At 43.1% G+C, this 20273-nt stretch overlaps 1 protein-coding gene and 1 long non-coding RNA gene across 3 annotated transcripts; one reads left to right on the top strand and one right to left on the bottom strand.

The window, feature by feature from the left end:
- The first annotated feature begins 6750 nt into the window (after nucleotides 1-6750).
- Nucleotides 6751-19991, top strand: ppp1r14bb (protein phosphatase 1, regulatory (inhibitor) subunit 14Bb). 2 transcript variants are annotated; one of them, XM_049027601.1, is made up of 5 exons: nucleotides 6751-7121; nucleotides 7292-7581; nucleotides 16147-16230; nucleotides 16559-16591; nucleotides 16826-19991. In XM_049027601.1, the coding sequence occupies exons 2-5, from the start codon at nucleotides 7384-7386 to the stop codon at nucleotides 16892-16894; spliced, it is 384 nt and encodes a 127-aa protein (XP_048883558.1). In that variant the 5' UTR covers nucleotides 6751-7121; nucleotides 7292-7383; the 3' UTR covers nucleotides 16895-19991. The 2 variants fall into 2 exon arrangements, with proteins under 2 accessions (XP_048883558.1, XP_048883557.1); XM_049027600.1 differs by having other exon boundaries at nucleotides 6752-7581.
- On the bottom strand, nucleotides 11404-14349 carry LOC125750176 (uncharacterized). Its single transcript, XR_007400300.1, has 3 exons — nucleotides 14233-14349; nucleotides 13390-13505; nucleotides 11404-12381 (listed from the first exon to the last, which is right to left on the bottom strand). It is a non-coding gene; the product is annotated as an uncharacterized LOC125750176 (long non-coding RNA).
- Nucleotides 19992-20273: the final 282 nt, after the last annotated feature.

Genomic DNA, 20273 nt, shown 5'->3' with positions numbered 1-20273 from the left:
CAAATATGTATTGTTTGGGTTTCGGTGTCTATAATTATTCTAAAATGCAGAGGATAGTGCAAATAAACATTTTTATGGGTAGGTCTGTCCAAACTTTTGACTTGTACCATGTATGTGTGTGTCTCTCAAAGGAGAGCAAGATGGGATTTGTGAAAAGAAGCCTTCCAATGTACCTGTACTTGTGCAAATGGTGAGTAGCACATTAAGGCTGTAACACAACAGGTTGAGTTTTGCACAAAGGTTGTGGGTTCAAATTGCCAGGAATGCACCTAAATTAACCATTTCCTGTACTGTAAGTTGCTCTGGATAAATGTGGGTTGTTCAGATGAATTTGTTGAGACAATTTTATCTCAGATCCCTCAGCTGTGACCCAACGCACTTTACAGATGTTTAATTCATGTGTATTAGGTCAATTATAAGAGCACTGTCTGACTTTACCAAGGTTAAAGAAATCTTTTTTCCACAGCAAGAACCTGCCTGAGTGAAATGACACTGCAATGGACTGAGTTGCACTAGTAGGACATATAATGTAGTCCAGCACAGTTCTGAGATGGAAACATTTGAGATAAAGCATCCTGAACTTTGTTTAACAGTTTGGAGTTTTCAGTACGAGCAGTCAGTCCAGTGTAGCTAAAGATGCCATCTTGGGTTTTTTTTGTCATATGCTTCTTGACTTCTTAGCTGGACATCTCTTCTTGGCCGTGATGAACATCAAGCGGATCCCACAGGGTCATGGGAGATATTGTGGGAAAGGGAGTAGACTGAATAAGGCTGAGCTGCAGTGCTGCCATGTGTGTGTGTATCTCTCTCTCTCTCTCTCTCTTTCTCTGTTCTGCCTCATGTCTTGCGTTCCTCTGCACTCAGACACGCTCCGTATTCTGTGCTGACGGAACCACTTTCGCATAACTAAACTAACACTCACAGGGAACATATATTATACACACTCAGTCCGGCGTTTAGCATTTAGGTGGCTGAAAGACACACCCACATCTCACAGTTATCGTCTAGCACGTATCAAACGTGCTAAATCATGCTTCACTGCAATGCACTGTATTTCATCATCTATGCAGTCACCAGATGAACTTCTCCAGCATGTTCCAGTTTCCTGGGGGGGGGGGGGGTTGAGGGTTAGGGTTAGGTTAGATTTCCCTTGTGCCCTTCCTAGAAGTGTTCAGCCTATCACAAAAAAATCTTTTTTTTTTACTTTCATTTCCGTTTGTCCAGTTTGCTCATATAAGGCTCTTTACTATAAGCATACTATAAAACATAACTCATGAAGAAATTTAAGAGATGTTCTGCAGCACTGTCTTGTGAGCTAATCAGTGTGCAACTTTGTAATTAGTTCCTTAACCAGTGCATCACTAAACAGAGCTAAAGCATTCAGATTCTCACAGAATCGTTGACGGATTTCCTTGTATTAAATTGTGGAGCCCTGAGACCTGAGGCGGGGTGGGTCCTGGGATATTATTGGTTATTATTGCCTCGCGCCCACAGCACAGGATAGGCTCCAGACCCCCAAAACCCTGCGTAGGACAAGCGTCCACGGAAAATGGGTGGATGGAATAAAAGTCATGTTTCTGAATGAGAATGAATAGGAAATGATATGAAAGGTTCCTTTCCAGCAATATTGTTATAAAAATAGCTCATTAGTATAGCTAACCCTTCAAGATATACAGCTAACTTATACAATACTGCATGTAGTTAGCTGTGATTTAACAGAACGCCTCATGATTTTAGCATGAAATCATCTATTTCTGCTAGATTCTTCAGCTTTGTACTGAATTTCAATCACAAATTAAGCTACCACAAAAAACAGATGAGGAGGGGATTAAAGGCTTATAAGGACTTGTCTAGAAACAGCTGAGATCAAGCTGATCTGAGAAGCTGATCAAAGGGTAAAACAGTGATGGATAGTCCTGCGAGCCTGCTGACATCTCATTAAAAAGTGATCATATGTTCAGTGTGAGAAGCGTCCAATGGGAGCTCATTTTCAAAGTGAGAGACAAGAGAATTCCACCAAATAAGCATTTATGACAGCATGGCCACGAGGAAGATGTGGCTATAGGATAGCGGAGATAATAACCCACACACCCAAATTCAGGGGATCAGTGTGGCAGAAACAAACAGGCGTGTTTTAACAAAAGTAATAAGTATTACAACTAATTCACACTAGAGAGCTCAAGATATAAATAATACATTACTACATAATTAACTAAGCAGAGCATATTTCTGTCAAACAGCAATAATTAACAAAAAACACACTGGCAAGAGGGAGAAACAGCAGGCCCCCTCAATGATAAAATTTATGCTCAATGAACTTATTTAAATGATCATACAGGAAACTAATAATTTTCTGCAAACATAGTATCGAGATTTTCAAGGTCTGAATTCGGTACATTTAAAATTATGTTTGTCTGGCAATATCTTCCCATTATCTACTAATGCCCTCTTGATAAATCCTTTTGCATCACAAATTACTGCTCAATCTAAGGTCTTCAGGTTAAATGTTTGAAAATCCTTGTTCATAGGGAGAGACATTTTGATAAATATGGGCCAAAGACAAAGGGACTGATAAGGCTGGTAAAGAACGGAGCTTAAGTACTAGTAACTGCTACCAGAGACATTTACACTATGAAGTTTTGGGTTTGAACACTTCAGTGAAAATATTTGTTTCTCTCTCTGTTTTTTGCTGACGATTATCAAGATATCCAGCACACCCGGCCACATGTGACGTCGCCACCACCAGTGACGTCCCTGCATCCAGCTCGCCGTTCTGATCTTCCATGTATGACCCGCTGCCTTACCTCTGGTTGCCTGGCGATTGGAAGAAGACTCGGCATCGGCATTGGCTTGTCATCTTCCTTGCTCTCCAGTTATTTCCCAAATCTTATTGGGGACAATGTGACTTGGCCCATCTCTGGCACTTAACCATCTCTCTATTTGACTATCCCTGCCGGCCCCTGGAGGATGGGCTCCCCCTTTGAGTCTGGTCCCTCTCAAGGTTTCTTCCTTCTAGGGAGTTTTTCCTTGCCACTGTCGCCTATGGCTTACTCACTGGGGGCTTTGGGTGAGGATACTGTAAAGCGCTTTGAGACAATGTAATGTTGTGATAATGCGCTATATAAAAATAAATTTGTTGTTGTTGTTGATTAAAGGGAAGCAGATTTTACCCAAAAAAGTCACACTTATTATGGGAAAAATAAAATCGTAAAATATGTACGGTGCTTTTTGTCATTCTGAAAACTGAAAACTTCCAGACATTCAATTATAAATAATTCACACCCGAATGCTGCTGGATCGCTCTACGTCCCTCTCCGCGAAGCGACCGGGTCAAGAAGCACCAAATTGTCGGGAGCAGACAAATCTGTCCATGATTCTGTTACAGCTCTTATTACTGAAGATGAAGAATCATCTTCCAATGATTATCTGATTGTATGAGTGGGCTGCAAAAAGTTCCTAGAAAAATGGCATTAAAAAAAGAACATTAAAAGACTTAAAAATAAACTTTAATTTTCAGCATAAGCTCCATCAAGGTCAAGACATTTTCTCGGTGATGATACCAGCAGTTTGGTCCATCCCTAAAGAGATGAGGGTCCTGGAACTTTAACATATCCATGTAGTCTTTTTTACATCGTCAACTGAAGGAAAATTGGTGGCCTTTAAAGATTTTTTAAGATTAGTAAACAAAAGGAAGTCTGAAAGGGCAATAGCAGGATTGTAAGGTGGATTCCTAATGATTTCCTATTGAAACTCTTGCAAAACGGCCCTTGTTTGAAGAGAGGAATGAGCAGAAGCATTGTTGCCTTGTCGTGGTGGAGATGGACTCTGTGGTGAAACTTTTTTTTGTGGTGTTTTTCTGCTAAATCATTGGTCAACTTTCCCAAAACCCTCATAATAAGCAGATGCTATAGTTCTTTGGCCCTGCAGAAAGTCAACAAGCAAAAATGTCTTGATGAGCCCAAAAAACTGTTGCCATGACCTTTGCTCTTGACCAGTCCGCTTTTGTTTTGACTGGACCACATCCACCTCTTGGCAGTCATTACTTTAATGGCGCCTCGTCTTCAGGATCATGCTGGTAAAGCCATGTCTCTTTGCCTGTGACAAGGAATGGATCAGGATCTTGATCCTGCTACGTTCCGGCCATCCTATCCGCCTGACCCTCATGTCTCCTCCCTAACGAGGCCCTGGTGAGTCACGCCTCTTGCTTGTTGCTCCATGTTAATGTTTGTATTTAAGTACCTGTTTGTCTCATCAGCCCCAGTCCGGTCACGGATGTCGCCTCTCCTGTCTCCCTGTGTCCTTCCCTGTACTCAACTTCTTGTTTTGATCCCTCTCAGTCTCGTTTGTTTCCCTGCTCCCTCTCAGTTAATAAACCCCTTTTTGCCTAATGCCCACCTTTGAGTCCTTCATCCTGCATGCTATGACATGTTTAAAATTTCAGTTGAGAGATCTGCTCTTATCTATAGCTGATCTGGGAGCAATAGTTTTGGGACTCATTGAGCGGAAAGTTCACTCAACTGCAATTTTTCAGTCAGAACTTTACAAGCTGAATCCACTGAGATGTCTAGGGTGTTGCTTGTTGTTTGTAGTGTTGATTATTGGTCCTCCTCAATTAGGGCAAGAACAGTCTGCCACTGTGAGCGTCATCTTCAACATCCTCGCATTCCTTCTTAAAACGAGTTATCCATTTGTAAACTGCCAACTTCCTTGGGGCATAGTCCCTACACGTTTTTCCAAGAGCATCTATAATCTCGCCATTCTTCTGGCTCCCATTCAGACATAAACATTGTAGACATTATAAAACATTAGTAAGAGTTTGTTTTGGTGTAAAGAAAATTAAATTCATGCATGTTTTTTTCATGACATGCATTTTCCACAAACTTTTTGAAGACCCCTCATATATGATTTGGGGGGGGGGGGGGGGGGGTCTCTCCCAGGCCGTCTCTTAGGTTTGTGAAACCACAGCATCCACAGACAAGAGGCACAAGCTCACCAGCTTCTTCTCACTGATGCCAAGAATGGAAACTCAGTAGACCTGTCCAGCAGCTTGTGAATCAAGTTGTGTTTTCCCACCTAGAAACTTCTCCTTCTGCTCATGGTGATTCTGTCCTATCTGAGCCAGTATCTGTCACCCAGAAAATCCTAAATGTTTTCACACCTAGAAGCTATATACACTACCAGTCAAAAGTTTGGGCATGCCATGCTGCCTAGAAAGGAGAGTCACATCACATGACCTGGATACCTGACCTAAACATAGCAGAAATGGTTTTGAGGAAGCAGAGAATGAAGGAAAAGGAGTCAATAAGAGCTCAGCATATATGTGGGACCTCCTGTAGGACAGCTGGAAAAGCATTCCAGGAGGCCACGTCATGAAACTACCTTGGAGGAGATTGTAAGGTCTTACTCAAGGGCCAAATGGTGGGTTTACATTGCAGAACTGGCAACCCTCTGAGTCCCAGCTCACAGAGCTGCCCCCACCCCCAGCAAGCGTTTGTTTAAACTTTTGACTGAAATTGTATATGCATTGATACATATATATATATGCTACGTAACATATCAGCTTCACACCTGGTTACTGAACTGTGGATCATAAGGCATGACTAGACGAGCCAAAATACTAGACATGACTAGATGAGCCAAAATACAATACTCAAATCCCCCAAGAGTGGAAGTACTATGCCTGATGCTAGTCAGGGAATCCTCCAGGTAAAACCATTTTGATTGTAGCAGAAACAGCTGGCACTGTTTGATGTAAGACTGCAACAACACATCTGTAGCCAGGCGTTCACACTTATACGTCAACATCAATGAGGTTAATTCCTCCTCTTCTCTAAACTGAGTTAATCTCTGACAGAAATCCCTGAGACTTAATAATTTCTACAGCCATAATCCACCAAATATTTAAATACACACCCTCTGAAAAAATTGAGATCAGAGCACAATTTTTTGTTTCATTTCTGAATTTTGGGTGTATCTCTGTAAATTATATATATATATATATATATACATACACACACACACACACACTTTTTTCCTTCGTTAATAAAGGGCTTCTTCCTTGTTTTATAGGACTTCAATCCTGCTTCTACGAGCCTGATATGAACTGTCCTAGCAGTGCACTTCGCACCTGAACTTAATGTTTCCCATTCCTTTTGATGGTCACTTGATGTCATCCTACAATTCTTGAGGAACTATCAGGTAAATTAATTAAATCTCTAGCACTAGAAAATGGCTTATATCCTCTAGCTGGCTTGATTCTGGTTGTTCCCAGTGTCTCCTGCTTCACTTTATTCTTGTACCGCAATCTTACAAATTTGAGCCTGGAAGCAGCCTGCTGTTCAGCGTAACCTTCTGCCAGTAGAACCACGATTAAACCAGGATTTAAAAATGCAGATTTGTTTAAAGTATAGAATGGTCTCTTAAATTTTTCAGCTGCTGTATGTATATCATTGATATCTTTGGCAATTTGAGACTGCATTTTTAAGAGTCATCCTGTGTACCCCATTCTACCTACCTCAGTCATGTCATTTTTATATACTGTACCTACAAATGTCAGCTTCAAGGAAATGACAGCACTGTTAAGCAACGAAGCTGGAATTAGATACCATACCTATCGCTTTAAGAGGTGCTCGTCGGTACTGCATGTGCGAGAGAGGGAGGAAAATTTAGTGTGTATTTGTGTAAGTGACAGACAGTGGGGGGAGAGAGAGAGAGAGAGAGAGAGAGAGAGAGAGAGAGAGAGAGAGAGAGAGCAACGTCCGAAATCAGCGAAAGAAGGGGAGTATTCAGAGAGTAGCATTTGGTAGGGAAGCTGGAGAAGGAAAGGAGGAGAAGAGAGAAAAGAAGAAAGACGGGACGAGAGAGATTTTAAAGCTGGTTAAATTAGTTTTTATATTACATTGAATTGTACCATAACTTGTTAGATACAAATTTTGTATTATCGTACTTGCTCATTTTTTACAATTACTTAATTGAAAAGACTGAAACCGATCGCCTTAGGCCATTTCTACAACCCGAAAAAGACTCAAGACTTAAAAAACATCACCGGTCACTTTTTAGTTTTAGCTAAAGCAAGAAGATTATTGGAAGACAAAGAAAGCATACAAATCAACAGCTTTTGTGTAAGATTTTTACTCGTATATTTTTATATAAAATAACGCAACATCAGGACTTTGTAAATATTTGAACCGCTATTTTCTAAGGTTACAATAATAAATTATTGAAATTGTAGAAAGTTGCCAAATGCCATGCAAATCAGTGACAGAAGAACAATAACATATTGTGCTATCAGATTTTAAATAGGTTTAGAAAGGTCTCAAAGACGGGGAAGACAAGAGTGCATCCCTGATCCCTCTCGGAGCTCCTTGTGGATACCAGTGGACTATGGCCGCAATAACTAGCCCAGAATCGAGCCCACAACCTCGGGTGTATTTCCAGACGCCACCCGGTACCGATGAAACCGAAATTCCGGTTCGGAAACAAGGACGTGTCACCGTGAAATACGATCGAAAAGAACTGAGAAAAAGACTGAACCTGGAAGAATGGATTATCGACCAGCTAACTGATCTATACGACTGTGAGGTAATGCACCTAGTCTTTACACAGGCTTAGTATTATCGATCAATTGATTACAATAATAAGAAATCTACACACAGTCAACGGAATCATCTCGGACATAAAGTGGTTTCTTTTCCTAAAATAGTTCTTGTTTTAATATTATTGTTACTTTTTTGGCAAACATTGATTTCCGAGCGCCATCTCTGAAATATATAGGCTATATTTCTATGATAAGCAGTATACCGGTGACATTGTCTTTACAGTCATAGTCATGATCAGATTCACGCCATCATGTGTATAATATGCCTTGCGGGGAGGGTGGCGTGTTCTTGCGTTGCCCCACATTTCGCTCCTTGTCTTCGGACCTGAGCAGTGAACATTCAGGGCGACCAGATACTGCGTTTGCCTTATAGCCGCTCGGTGGAGTCGCCGTTAAAACAATAGGAAGAAATAAACCGTAAAGATCAACGAAAGAGGCCAATTCGCCTTTAGCACTATGTAAGCTATGAATTAACAAGTCACCTTAATTGATCTACGTTAATTGAAACAAAAGATTGCTTCATTTCGGAAGCGGAGCGGATGGTAACCATAAACGCATTTAAAATGGAAAATAATGCAGTGATTAATTGCGGGAATCAGACGACTGTGGTTAATTATTAAGCCCACAAAAGTAAATCGATTAATGAAGTCGGATATGTTACGATCAGATTAGCGGGGAGTTAAAGACCGGTAGCTGTGTGACAAAAGAAAGAAAAGAACATGTGGCGAGGCGTTTTCTCCTCCCCCTCCCGCTTTATCTCGGGGCCGTATTGTACACAGCTGACCTTCTATATATCTCTATATTTCAGTCAGCTCCTTTAAGCCGTTTAGCAGGTTCACGCCGTTTACATTTACCCAAAGGTAACAATACCTCGGCATTTAATGCCAATAACCAGCCGGGTCTTTGTCAAAATGTTCGTATAATAATGCGATGATTATTCAATCGGTTATTGTGCGGGTGGGGAAGTCCATTATTTGCAATGATGGTTCCAGGAAATACGGGAAAGGTACATGTTTCTAAAAAGGGTTTAATTTTGTTTGGGGTTGATTGTGAGAGATATTCTGCAGCTAGACTGGCAGGGAAGCGTTAAAAGGCGAGGCGTGGGCAGAGCTGCGGGCCGGACCTCTGTGTCCGGCAAAAGAGGGGAGGGAAGGAGGGAATGTGCAGAGGGCGGAAAACAGAGCGGAAAAGAAAGAAGGGAAGAAAGAACTATGAGGCACGAGGTGTGGGATGTTAAAGGGAGGACTACACGTGGAGACACGTGTTCTGCACAATAGGACTAGAAGTCTTATCGGGTCACGTTAACGTTTCCCGTTAAATGAAGTGAGAAAGTATTTATAAGGAGAATTAAGAAGGCTACATTTTTTTTAGTAAATATAAGTGAAACAACGAAAATGAATGTGCGGAAAGACCAATGAAAGAGTGTAATTGTCACGAACTGTATTTTTGAAATTATATTGCTGTTAAATTATAATGAATTATAAAATGGGCAAAACGTGGATTTGGAAGTGTTACCGTCTGAGAAGCCGAGAGCTACGGGGGGTGACTGTATGAATCCGGAATAAATACCCACCTCCCTACGAAACCTCCTGTCTCTTTCAAATGGACAGGCCAGCCCATTTCCATCTTCTCAAAGCACACAACTGCCCTAATATCTCTTCTTTCTTATTTTCCATTATCATTTTGATAAAGTACATTTTTAAAAAGTAATTTTTTAACTTTCTGGGTAATATGGTGGGTGATCAACAAACATGTTATGAATTTAAACACTTAAACAATTACAACTAATTGGTCTGAAAGTCCACCCCCTCCCCCCATAGAGGTTGTGGTAGTTACGGATGCGATCTGTAAAAATAAATGCCAGATATTTATCTCCCAAGATAAACCATGGTTAGTATTCCTTAAACTTGCTATTCAGGACAATTAACTCCACAAACAATGGCTACTCTTTTGTTCAACAGGACTAAATGCAGGCACTGGTGTATGAAATGAAACTGATACACTCTGGCGCTCAGGATTCTAGGCCACATTATATTATCTGAGACTTTGTGCACAAAAACACAATGGAAAAGACCAGATTCACAAATAACTGCAGGCAATGGGCAACCTGACATGACTACAGTGCCGAAGGGAAATACTCAAAGGCCTTTGTGCGGAACACAGAGTGAGCAATTCAGGTGTCTGTCAGGAGGGTTAGCTGTCAGGAACAACGACTGCCAATCTCCGCAGACCCTACATCGCACTGCTTGTCTAATTGAATTATTGATCTCTTGTGTGGTTGAACCGGGAAAGTCAGGTGACAAAGTGGCGGAATGACACATCTCAACAAACAACTGAAAAAAAAGCCAACCTCAACACTTACTGTTATTACTATTATGTTTAGACAGCTAAGAGATTTTATCTCCATATTACCAGGTCATTTTAATTCTCTTCATGGTTGGGCCCCATCCTATGTAGAGCGATTCTCCGTTATGAATAATATGGGAGAGGCAGTTGAATCACTGTTGAGGGCAGAGTGGAGGATTCTCCAGCTTTGTTCTTTATAGGATTGTGGGAAGTCCTTGGCACTCAAGGCAAGAAATGACTTATTACATGAGAATAAGGTGACTCTCCTGGACGACAAACTGCCTGGACCTGCAGAACGGGGGCTGGCTGCCAGCATTTTAACACCAGTGTTTGCTTAGGGTCCCACTCAGGAAGTAAGCACTCATTAAAATATGCTAATAAAGTCTTAGCGAACCGATAAGCTAACTGCTCCCCAATCCCGTCTACATTTTTCGTGTGTAGAGCTCAGAGGATTTTCTTGAGTTTCTTCGGTGTTCGTTGGTTCGGTTTCATCCCACAGTCCAAAGACGTACAGTTGCTCACACATTAGTATTGTGTGTGTGAGAGTATTTGCCATGAGCAATGAGCTGGCATCCCATCTGGGGTGCAGCCCAGCCCCGTACCCTATTCTGCCTGGCATAGGCTCCAGACCGCCGTGTGACCCTTTTAGGGGTATAAGCTTTTAGAAGACTGATGGATGGATGGATGGGTGGATGGATGGATAAGATAACTGCTATTCTAAGCCATACTGCTCCAAATCCCGCACCTTCCTCCACTCCTTCTTGGTGTATTTATAGAAATTGATTATTGATTAAGGTTCAGTCGAACTGGGCTGTAAATCACAGTACATTTCATTATGCAGATTTAGTGCCAATTATCTTAATGACTTCCTAGGCTGTGTTGGGTACACCCCCTTCTCTTCCCACCCGGGAACCCCCACCCCCCCCCCCACCTTTCTGAGTCACATGGGTCAAAAGGAAGTTGATGAGAAAAAAAAATAAGTTTGAAGATGAACCCTTGGCAGCTCAGCGTGATTTTACCTGCCGTTGTCTGTCGAAGGCGTCGTTTAATTATGGCAGCTATACAGAGCTAAAGCTACTAAATCACAATGGCCAAATGTACCGGTGAGGTGTGGATGCTTCTCAGCACGAGGATGTGAATTTGAGTACAAAGCGACCTTCTCTTGCCCTTCCTCTTCCCCCTGGCTCTTCCCAGGAGGGGAAGCTCAGATTCTGCTTCTTTGTTTTTGCCGGCTACCTGTGGATCTCCTTTTGTCAGAAGGCACCGCATAACAATCAGTACTTGGTCTGGACAAACCGGATCATGTCGAGCTTTGCAGCCCACTTCTCATTTGGAGAACCTAACTGAAATGGTGTGGGATAGGATTTTAGCCTAAAATGCCGCAGACATTTTAAGGACACTTAAGAAGGCGACTGGGAGTGAATTAGGCAAACGACCCACACAAGCAGATAGAGGTAATATCTCCCTCGTCGTCGAGATTTTTGCATGTTACAACGTTTTGTGACTTTTAAGATTTTGAATCAGTGTAGCTCTTGCATTACCTGACTGCTTGTAAGTGATAGCTGTGACTGTAAATGCCTTGGCAGCAATGCGTTTGTCACTTTGGTGACGCTCCCTCGGAATAGAAAAGCCAGGCTGTGAAGGGAGCGAGAGCCTGGCGTTTTCCTCACGTGTGCCCTGGAGCACAGGAGGGTCCATCTAAGGCCTGTCTAATGAAGAACTTTGGGGATTGTTCCATATCTGTTTTTTTTTTTGGGGGGAGGGTCTGTGAATGACGGTTCCTGTCTCCCTTCTTATAAGGACCATAAGCAAACCGTCATGGTTAATCACAATGGAAACCAAGCAGACTCCCATAAGCAGTGATTCTGAATGTTTGCTATGCTAATAATCCACAGCTAGCCTGTTCATAGAGCTTCTCGCTCCTTTTTTCAGTCCCAGTTATGTAAAGACGTCCAGATTGTACATCTCTAAGGCTGCTGCTTGGTATTAGGCTGCAAAGAAAACACTGGCTGAAAACATCCGATGATCAGGTTGATGAGCTGATGAACATTTATCCTCTGCTTGTCTTTTTCTGTCATAGTTCCCTTCTGCGTGCCCACCCCCCCGGCCACCCCCCACCTTTCACACACCTCTCTTTGTTAATCAGTTCCTCATCCATAGTCATGCATTAGATAAAGTGATTTGAATACCCAGCAGCCTTTTTTAAGCAATCACATGCCCCCGTCTCAGTCATGCAGTCTTAGTCATTTTCTTTGTCTGATTATAGCTTATACCGACTTATAGGTCTGTGTCTGAGCATGGTTAGGATACTGTACCTGTACTTGTAATCGGAAGGTTGCTGGTTTAAATCCAAAGGTTGGCAGAGTGATTTCACCACTGGTGCCTCGAGCAAAGGCCGTTATCTTCCTATTGCCCCAAGGACTGGCTGAACCTGCTTTCTGGAAAAAAATGAATGTTTCCTTTGATAAAATCACCAGCTAAGTAAATAAATAATAATGTCAATACAAGTAAACCATTCTTCTCTTTGCCTTTCAGTTACTTCATCCTAGTAACTGACAATGTCATTGAAGTTACGCTGCATTACACGAGTGTAACGCCTGGACTAGATCCTGTAATCTTTCAGGTACACAACAAGAGCCAAAATGTTCTTACATTATTGATTTCAGCACTACTGTTCTGTAATGTGAATAAAATGAACCCCCCCCCCCCCCCACAGTTGACTTTGAGTTAAATTCCAGGCACTGTTATTCATTCAGTCACACAAATATGCATATTAACACCAACATTCTCACATATCCTATTCTGTGACTAGTGGACACTTCCGCACATCATATTCTGTCACTTGTGGGCGTTCCCTAACATTTTATTTTGTGACTTGTAGACCCTCCCTCACATCTTACTCTATGATTTGTGGACGCTCCCTAACATTTTATTCTGTGACTTGTGGACGCTCCATAACATCTTTTTCTGTGACTTGTGGACGCTCCCTAACATCTTTTTCTGTGACTTGTGGACGCTCCCTAACATCTTTTTCTGTGACTTGTGGACGCTCCCTAACATCTTTTTCTGGGACTTGTGGATGTTGCCTTGCACGCTCACTGACTCCTTCATGCACATCGACACTTCCTGGCTGATTGACTGCTTCCCTTATACTGCCTTTGGCCGCCTCGCTCCCACTCTTTCACCCTCTCGCAGTGTTGTGCTCCCTACCCTGTCCCCACACGTGCTCATCCCTTGTTCCTGTAGCTAATCCCTTCACATTCTAATTAGCTCATGCTAATATTCCCCCGCCTCTGCTTTCCATCGATGCCGAAACCGCGGTGTCGCTGAGATTTCCATTGCGTGCTCTTGCCCGCCCGCCGCTGGGTCTGCGCCGCTTCGCTCTCTACGTGTGCGGTCGCGCTGCATTTCATTAAACGATGCGATGCAGCTGCTGCGTTTCTCACCGCCTCATCAGTTGGGCTTGGCGTTGCTCCCTGAAGCATTGTCTCCTCGTTCAGCCTGCTGATTCTCAGTTTCCGGTCGCGATTTGTGTCCTGGTTGACTGCTTTGTTTAGCATTCCTGGCCAAAGGAAGCAAGGTCATACCTTGGGGGGTGAAACGAGTGATTTTGCTGCTGCAGGAAACAAAAACATTCATACTGAGCTACAGGGAAACCCGCAGCTGAAGACCAGACAAATATGAGGGTTTGACGGGGACTTTGTTCCTTTACGGTTTCGCAAGCAAAGCACACGAGTGGCGATGAGCTCGTCTGCATCACAGTCGCACTTTCTTCTTCACCTCCGTCATTTTTGCCTCCGCCTTCCTGTGTCCCCCCCCCTCCCCCCTTCCAGCAGACCGGTTGCACATGGTGTCCACATGTCCTGTAGAATCCCCCCCCCCTGCAGGAGCACATGCTGGTCACTCTGGCTTGCTCACACACACATACACACACACACACACACGGACGCAAATGTTTTTATTAATGTCTTCATAGTAATTTCTATGGTTAAACCCATAATCCCGACAATGCCGACCGTAACCCCCACCCAGCCCCAACCTTAACCATATGTAACCAAACTAAATACAAGCTATTTAGTGTTTTGATTGCATTCACAGATATTTGTGGTGATCTGAAAAATGGTCCCCACAAAGTCAAAATAACAGATTTTTATCACATTGTGGGGACCAAAGAGGTCCCCACAATGCAGTTTATACCTGGACCGCACACACACACACAGTACAACTCCAGGAATATTTCTGTTTCCTAACTTCTCACATCTGCCTAGGTCATGCATCACGGCCCCCACCTCCCTTCCTGTCTTTGAGCTTCTTTAAGGGAGTCCTCACTGACTCAGGGTTCAACTGCCGTTCCCCTTTTGCTCCGTAATCCTCTGTACCGGCATAGGCAGTCTGCTGAAAAGAGCTTGTGCCATCGTGTGTGTGTGTGTGTGTGTGTGCGAGGCACTGTGCTGGCATGTTTCTGAGCGCGTTTGTTTGGGGTGTGTGGCAGTGGGCAGGTGCCTCGACAGCTGCCGGGACCCACCGTCAGCCGGGGGGAGGGGTGGGTGATATGGAGGAGGGGGAGACAGCGAGGGGCGGGAATGGAAAGGAGAGCAAAGGCGGAAATACGGAAGGAATGGGGCCATAAAGGAGATGTCTCATTAAAATTAGTGAATAAAATCTATCGATGTTTTGTTTATTGAAGTATACTGATTGAGCGTTTGCTGACAGGTTGTGTATCAAAGAACATTTCAGTTTGTTGGTGTGTGGAATTTTAAGCACTGGTTCTCACTTTTGTAGTATATACATAAAAAAAAATTAGTCCATAGAAAGTCCAACATAAAAGGCTGTGTGTTTGTGTGTTACAGAGAGGCTTGGGGGCTAGCCAGAAATACTGCTGTCATCAACAGAGAAAGAGAGAGGGAGAGAGAGAGAGAGAGAGAGAGAGAGAGAGAGAGAGAGAGGTGAGTGGGAGATGGTCCAGCCTATCGTGTTGATAGAAGGGGGAACAGAATGACGCTAAACCAGGCATTATTGAAAATGGTAATTTTGCTATATATGGAAAGTAAAGACAGAGAGAGAGTGACCAAAAAATGGGGGAGACGGGGGGGGGGGGGGGGGTGGGGGGGGGGGGAGGTCAGCCTTTGCAGCATCGGCAATTAGAGGCTTCGGGAGCCAAAGACGCTTTGATATTTTTAACTTTGGGGAGAGGAACAAGAGGGGAATGAGAGAAATGTCCAGCAACACAAGGAGAGACAGAAATGCAGGAGGCCGGCAGAGAAAATGAGTAACTGTGACGCTGGCGTGTGCTTTGCTGTGCATGGAGGGGAGATACGCAGCAGAAATAGGATGGAGTCAGTGAACTGAAACACCACTGTTAACAGCTTGAAGTTATTATTTATGTTCATTGAAAATGTTTGAGAGTCCTGTCTCTGCATATCAGTACACTTTATAAGTGTTTAAATCTCTAGGCAGGCTCTGCGCGTCAAACCTAATGGGCCGCAAGCATGAATCATTCCGTACTGCTTCTAAAAAGGGAAGTTGTACAGTCCTATGTAAAATTCAGTGTCGGCGGTTATTTTTATTTTGACAGAACCTGCTTTAATACAGCTGACGGCATTACTATACTCCTCAGGCGTAAGAGATCAGCATTCCCAGGAGTAGTGACTGAGCTGAAATATGAAACTGTTTACTGGACGTTGTCCAAATGCGGTCTTGCGAACAAATAAAATTGTGCTTGCGTTAGCGGTACCAGTGATTCTGGGCTGCGGAGTTTGCAGCTGCTGCGTCGCGGAGTCAAAAGGTCTAATGAAATCAGATACCTGTGCAACTCGATGACCGACGCTTGTATTGTCGTCGATTTCACTTATGCTGCTTTATAAGTTTGAAATTCTATTCAAAGGAGGGAAGAATTTTAGAAGAAAATGAACTTCACTGTTTAAGTGACAGAGAAACATTTAAGGATGAGAGAAACTTATTGGACAGTGAGGTAGGGTCCATAACTGTGTAACTATAAGACATGATATCTGATGTGTAAAGTGTCAGCACTGGGATTCACTTCAGTCCAGTATTTCTACTGGGGACTTTGGGCCACAGAGCAGCCATTATTCCGCAGAAGAAAGCAGACGAGTGAATAGATAAAACAAAAGCAAATGTTTTGCTCTCCGACAGGAAATGGAGGGTCTTTACTCACTCCTTCCTTACATTCATGTGTCCTCCAGGAGGAAGCCATCCCAGAGCTGGAGATTGATGTCGACGAGCTGCTGGACTTGCCCAGCGATGGGGATCGAGCTTCCAGGGTCAAGGTAGAGTCCTAACCCTGGGATTATGGGAATTCCTGTGGTGACACTGGAGTGTGATCTGTTCGCCTGGTTTGGATCGCTCTGTCTGAATAGGTGTCATGTGACAATGACCATTTCGGATTCGCAAAGGCCTCTATATGAATTGTTTTTCCCAGGACGTTTCCGTAAAAGCAGAAGCTTAGGGCACATTGTCTAAAAATGAAGCCATATTAACCGGCAAAGTTGCGAAATCTTACAATCTTACCGGAGGTGGTAGAATTCGCTTGGATAAAAATAAACATGACAGCGGAATAACAAAATAACATTATTGTACTTTTCTGTTGCTTTTCAGGACTTGCTGGTGGACTGTTACAAACCTACTGATGTGAGTTCAAAGCCAATGTTCACCTTTTAATGTCTGTCCTGTTCGTTTGCACTCTACAAGATTCAGATCATCCAGAGGGAAAGTATCTAATTTAGGTGGTAAAAATAGTAGAGTAGCAGCATCACAAGAAGCATCCGAAATGCATGAAGTCATCATGAAGGGCGTGAACTCGCCAGGCCTTTCAGGCTGATGGCCTTCTCTCTGCCCCCCCCCCCCCCCAACCCCACCCCACAGGACTTTGTGACTGAGCTTCTGGACAAGATCCGAGGCATGCAGAAGCTCAGCACCCCTCAGAAGAAGTGAGCGCCCGTCCCTTGGTCCCGTGGCTCCGTGGCATTGCTCCTACACGCCGGCGGGAGGACGGGGCTGCAGCGGTTCCCATAACCCCCTGTGCTGAGTGGGAGCAACCAAGTGAGGAGTCCAGCCAATCAGATATTTTGAGCAGGGTTTTTTTTTTACGTTACCTCGTCTCATTTTTATTTGTCTGAGGCAGTACGATGTGTTTTGATATCTATCTCTATCCTTATATATCTATGTACTATACGTCTATATATGGATGTATATACATATAGATTTTTTATAGAATGCTGACATAAAAGATTAAAGTGTTTCAGTGAGCGAAGGACTGGTTCCAATCCATAATTCATACCGTACTGTACAGTTTGCAGACCCATCAGCTAGACCCAGCAGCCATGATCAGTGTGCTAAAGTCACACAGCTAGACTGGGGCATCAAGACTGACGTGGCCTTGTTTTATTTATTTTTGTTATTTTTTAAATCGCACGCAGCAAAGGGCTCCTTAAAGACACGGTGATGTGTTTATTAGTGGACTGATGAACTGCTGGATGGAGGTTTATGTGTAGCGGGGGGGGTTGGTTTCACCCCTCCCTCATCATGGACTGTCGTTACACCTTCGTTGGCGACGGCTGAGGGCCATACACTCACTGCCTTCTTAGCGTTCAGTAGGGATGCTAATGAGTGCGTGCCTGCAAACTCAACCTGAACGCCACCACCTTACCAGGCCAAGGCTCTCGGTTCCACCTTAGCTGGCTGGGTTTGACGGGGTTCAGGTGAGACGGCAGCCATGGTACCAAAATGCAGCCGAATGAGGCCATGATGAACATTCCACAAGTCGGCGATTTTGTCCAGCTGAGCTAAATGCTAAAGGCTAAATGCTAAAGGCTAAATGCTAAAGGCTAAATGCTAAAGGCTAAATGCTAAAGCTGTGCCACACTAACGGTACTAAAGAGGTGTAGAAATGCACTTGAGCCATAGAGGAGCTCTGGTACCGGCACATGCAGTCTCAGGTTCCAGAAGATTAGAGTTTGGTAAAGCACACAGGACTCACCCAGAACTCACAAATTCCATCACATATTCACTGTACTAATATGAAATACAACTTAAGGAGTATATTTTAAAATAGTGGTCCAATATAACAGATATATCCATTATTATTTATGCAATTCAATACATGCATTAAGCTACATAAATCGAGGAAGCAATAACAGAAGTTTATATTGAATTGCACATAATTAGCATATGTTTCAAATATAATCCTTACATTTTTGATTTCATATGACAGTGGTATGAATTAGGGGGCTGTTATGATCACAGACGCGATGTGCACATTACGATTCTGAAATATCATCTGGTCAATGGATGATTTCTCTGCAACTTCTAAGCTTGTAAACTTTCTACTAACATTTGGTTTAAAAAGGCATTAGAACAAATGGTATAATCTAAATTATTACACATTTTTTTATTGAGTGGTTCGTTCTTTTCAGATCCCATCATTATGTTACTTGGCATTTTAAAGACAAGACAATGCTTTTAGTTTGTTTCTGTTCTAATTTAATGATTTTACTTCTTTTTCCTTTAAAGAAGCTTGTGTGACGTGGGGGTTTATTATGAGAGCATAAGTAAACAATTATCCAACTAAAGAATTGTGAATCGTATTTAACAGTAGCCAAGGCAATTTGGAGCTCTTATAAACCTGTTTCGTTGTGCCACTCGTGTGGTGCGGCATGTTTATATTGTTTGTGGTATCAGTTCCCTTTCAGAATTGTTCATAAATTGCAAACAAAACTGCCAGACGAAATGTCCCGTAGCATCTACAGAGGGTTGAGAGCTGCTGTATGTTTAATACTGAAAGTCTGTACCTTGGTGTCTGCTCAGCAGTGCCACTGATAAACAAATCCATTGTTTATTCGTCTCCAGTTATTCTGATTTGTAGCCGGCCTGATCCATTGGCTCTGTTTACAGTCAGCTGTGCTAAATCTTCCAATGACTTCAGAAGATGGGTGTGAAGGCACATGTGAAAGATCGCATGCTTATAAACACTCAGGGTCTTTGAGGGGTCTTGTGTCCGCCGACACCCCCTCCCCGCTCTCCCTCACACACATAAATCCCCATACCGTTCATCCCAACTCTTTCTCTTTTTTTTTGCAAATAGCAATTGTGCTATTTTGTACTCGTGCCCTGATATTCGTGCTTGGGCCAATCAGAGATACGTGCTTGGGCCAATCAGAGATACATGCTTGGGCCAATCAGAGATGAACACACGCATTAACAGTGACAAGAAAAAGCAGTGTTCCAGTATTACACCTGTGCAGTGCCGCGGCCTAATCCCAGCCAATGCGTCCTAACTCAACCCAATCCAGGAAGGGAACCGAAGGGTATCTCCATGGTGATATTGAGGGACTGCAAACTCACACATGCTGGCACCATCCAAAAGGGCTCCAACCTCCCCTAAATAGAGGTACTGATGTCTAGCTGGTGCAGTAGGGGACCAACTACAGCCGGACGCAGAGATCAGTGCCACTGGACGGAGTGGAGCCGTTCGAAAAGCAGTCAGCAAATTTACCAGGACTTACTCCTCCTACCTTCTCTCAGGCCTCCCACTGGCCACACCTACCCTCTCTGCTCATCTTCGGTCTCGCTCTTGTCCCAGCACTCTTAAACAGATGTTGCCTTAGGTTTTACTGGTTTTATTTATGTTATGGAAACCAAAAGGAGCAAGACATTCATCTATAAAATGTAACAAAAAAGAGGAGAACACGGTGTTAGGGAAGCTTCTGAAAACAATCGTCACTCTTGTTACCGATGCTTGTGACAACCTTTACATTTTTAGGAGAATGGATAGAGATTAGATCTCTTTACAGTTTATTGTTAGGTGCAATTGTTCACGATTTATATGAATTGATCGGTTTTTCCAGTGTTTTCCAGATAGTGCTGTCATATTTTTTTTATTGTACTTCAAAAACAAACAAAAAAAAATTAGCACTGCTGTCTAGGGTCGTGTTTGGAAAAAAACATCTTCATGTAGCAAAATTTACTGTCCTGTTTCCCAGTTTTGTTACGATTTTATGCAACTTTAATAAAAAAAAGATGCTGAACTCTAGCTATCGTTCTTGTGTGTCATTGTAAGCCAACGTGGTACGAAAAATAAGATTTGTCGTCTGATTTCTGATGTCACAGGTTTTGATATGATAGAGACAGAGATCCTCATTCTAATCGAAATTCCGGCAAACCACTGGAGTGTAGTGTGAGTCTCATACAGTGTTTTTCAAACTGGTCCTTGGGGACCCACAGATGGTCCACATTTTTGCTCCCTCACAGACAGTCCACCTTTAGGGAGCTGGGAGGGAGCAAAAACGCAGGTTGGGAAACACTGGTCTAGCGC

The sequence above is a fragment of the Brienomyrus brachyistius genome, chromosome 10, assembly GCF_023856365.1.
Source record: "Brienomyrus brachyistius isolate T26 chromosome 10, BBRACH_0.4, whole genome shotgun sequence".
Classification (NCBI taxonomy): Eukaryota; Metazoa; Chordata; class Actinopteri; order Osteoglossiformes; family Mormyridae; genus Brienomyrus; species Brienomyrus brachyistius.
This window is presented reverse-complemented; position numbering and strand designations above follow the sequence as displayed.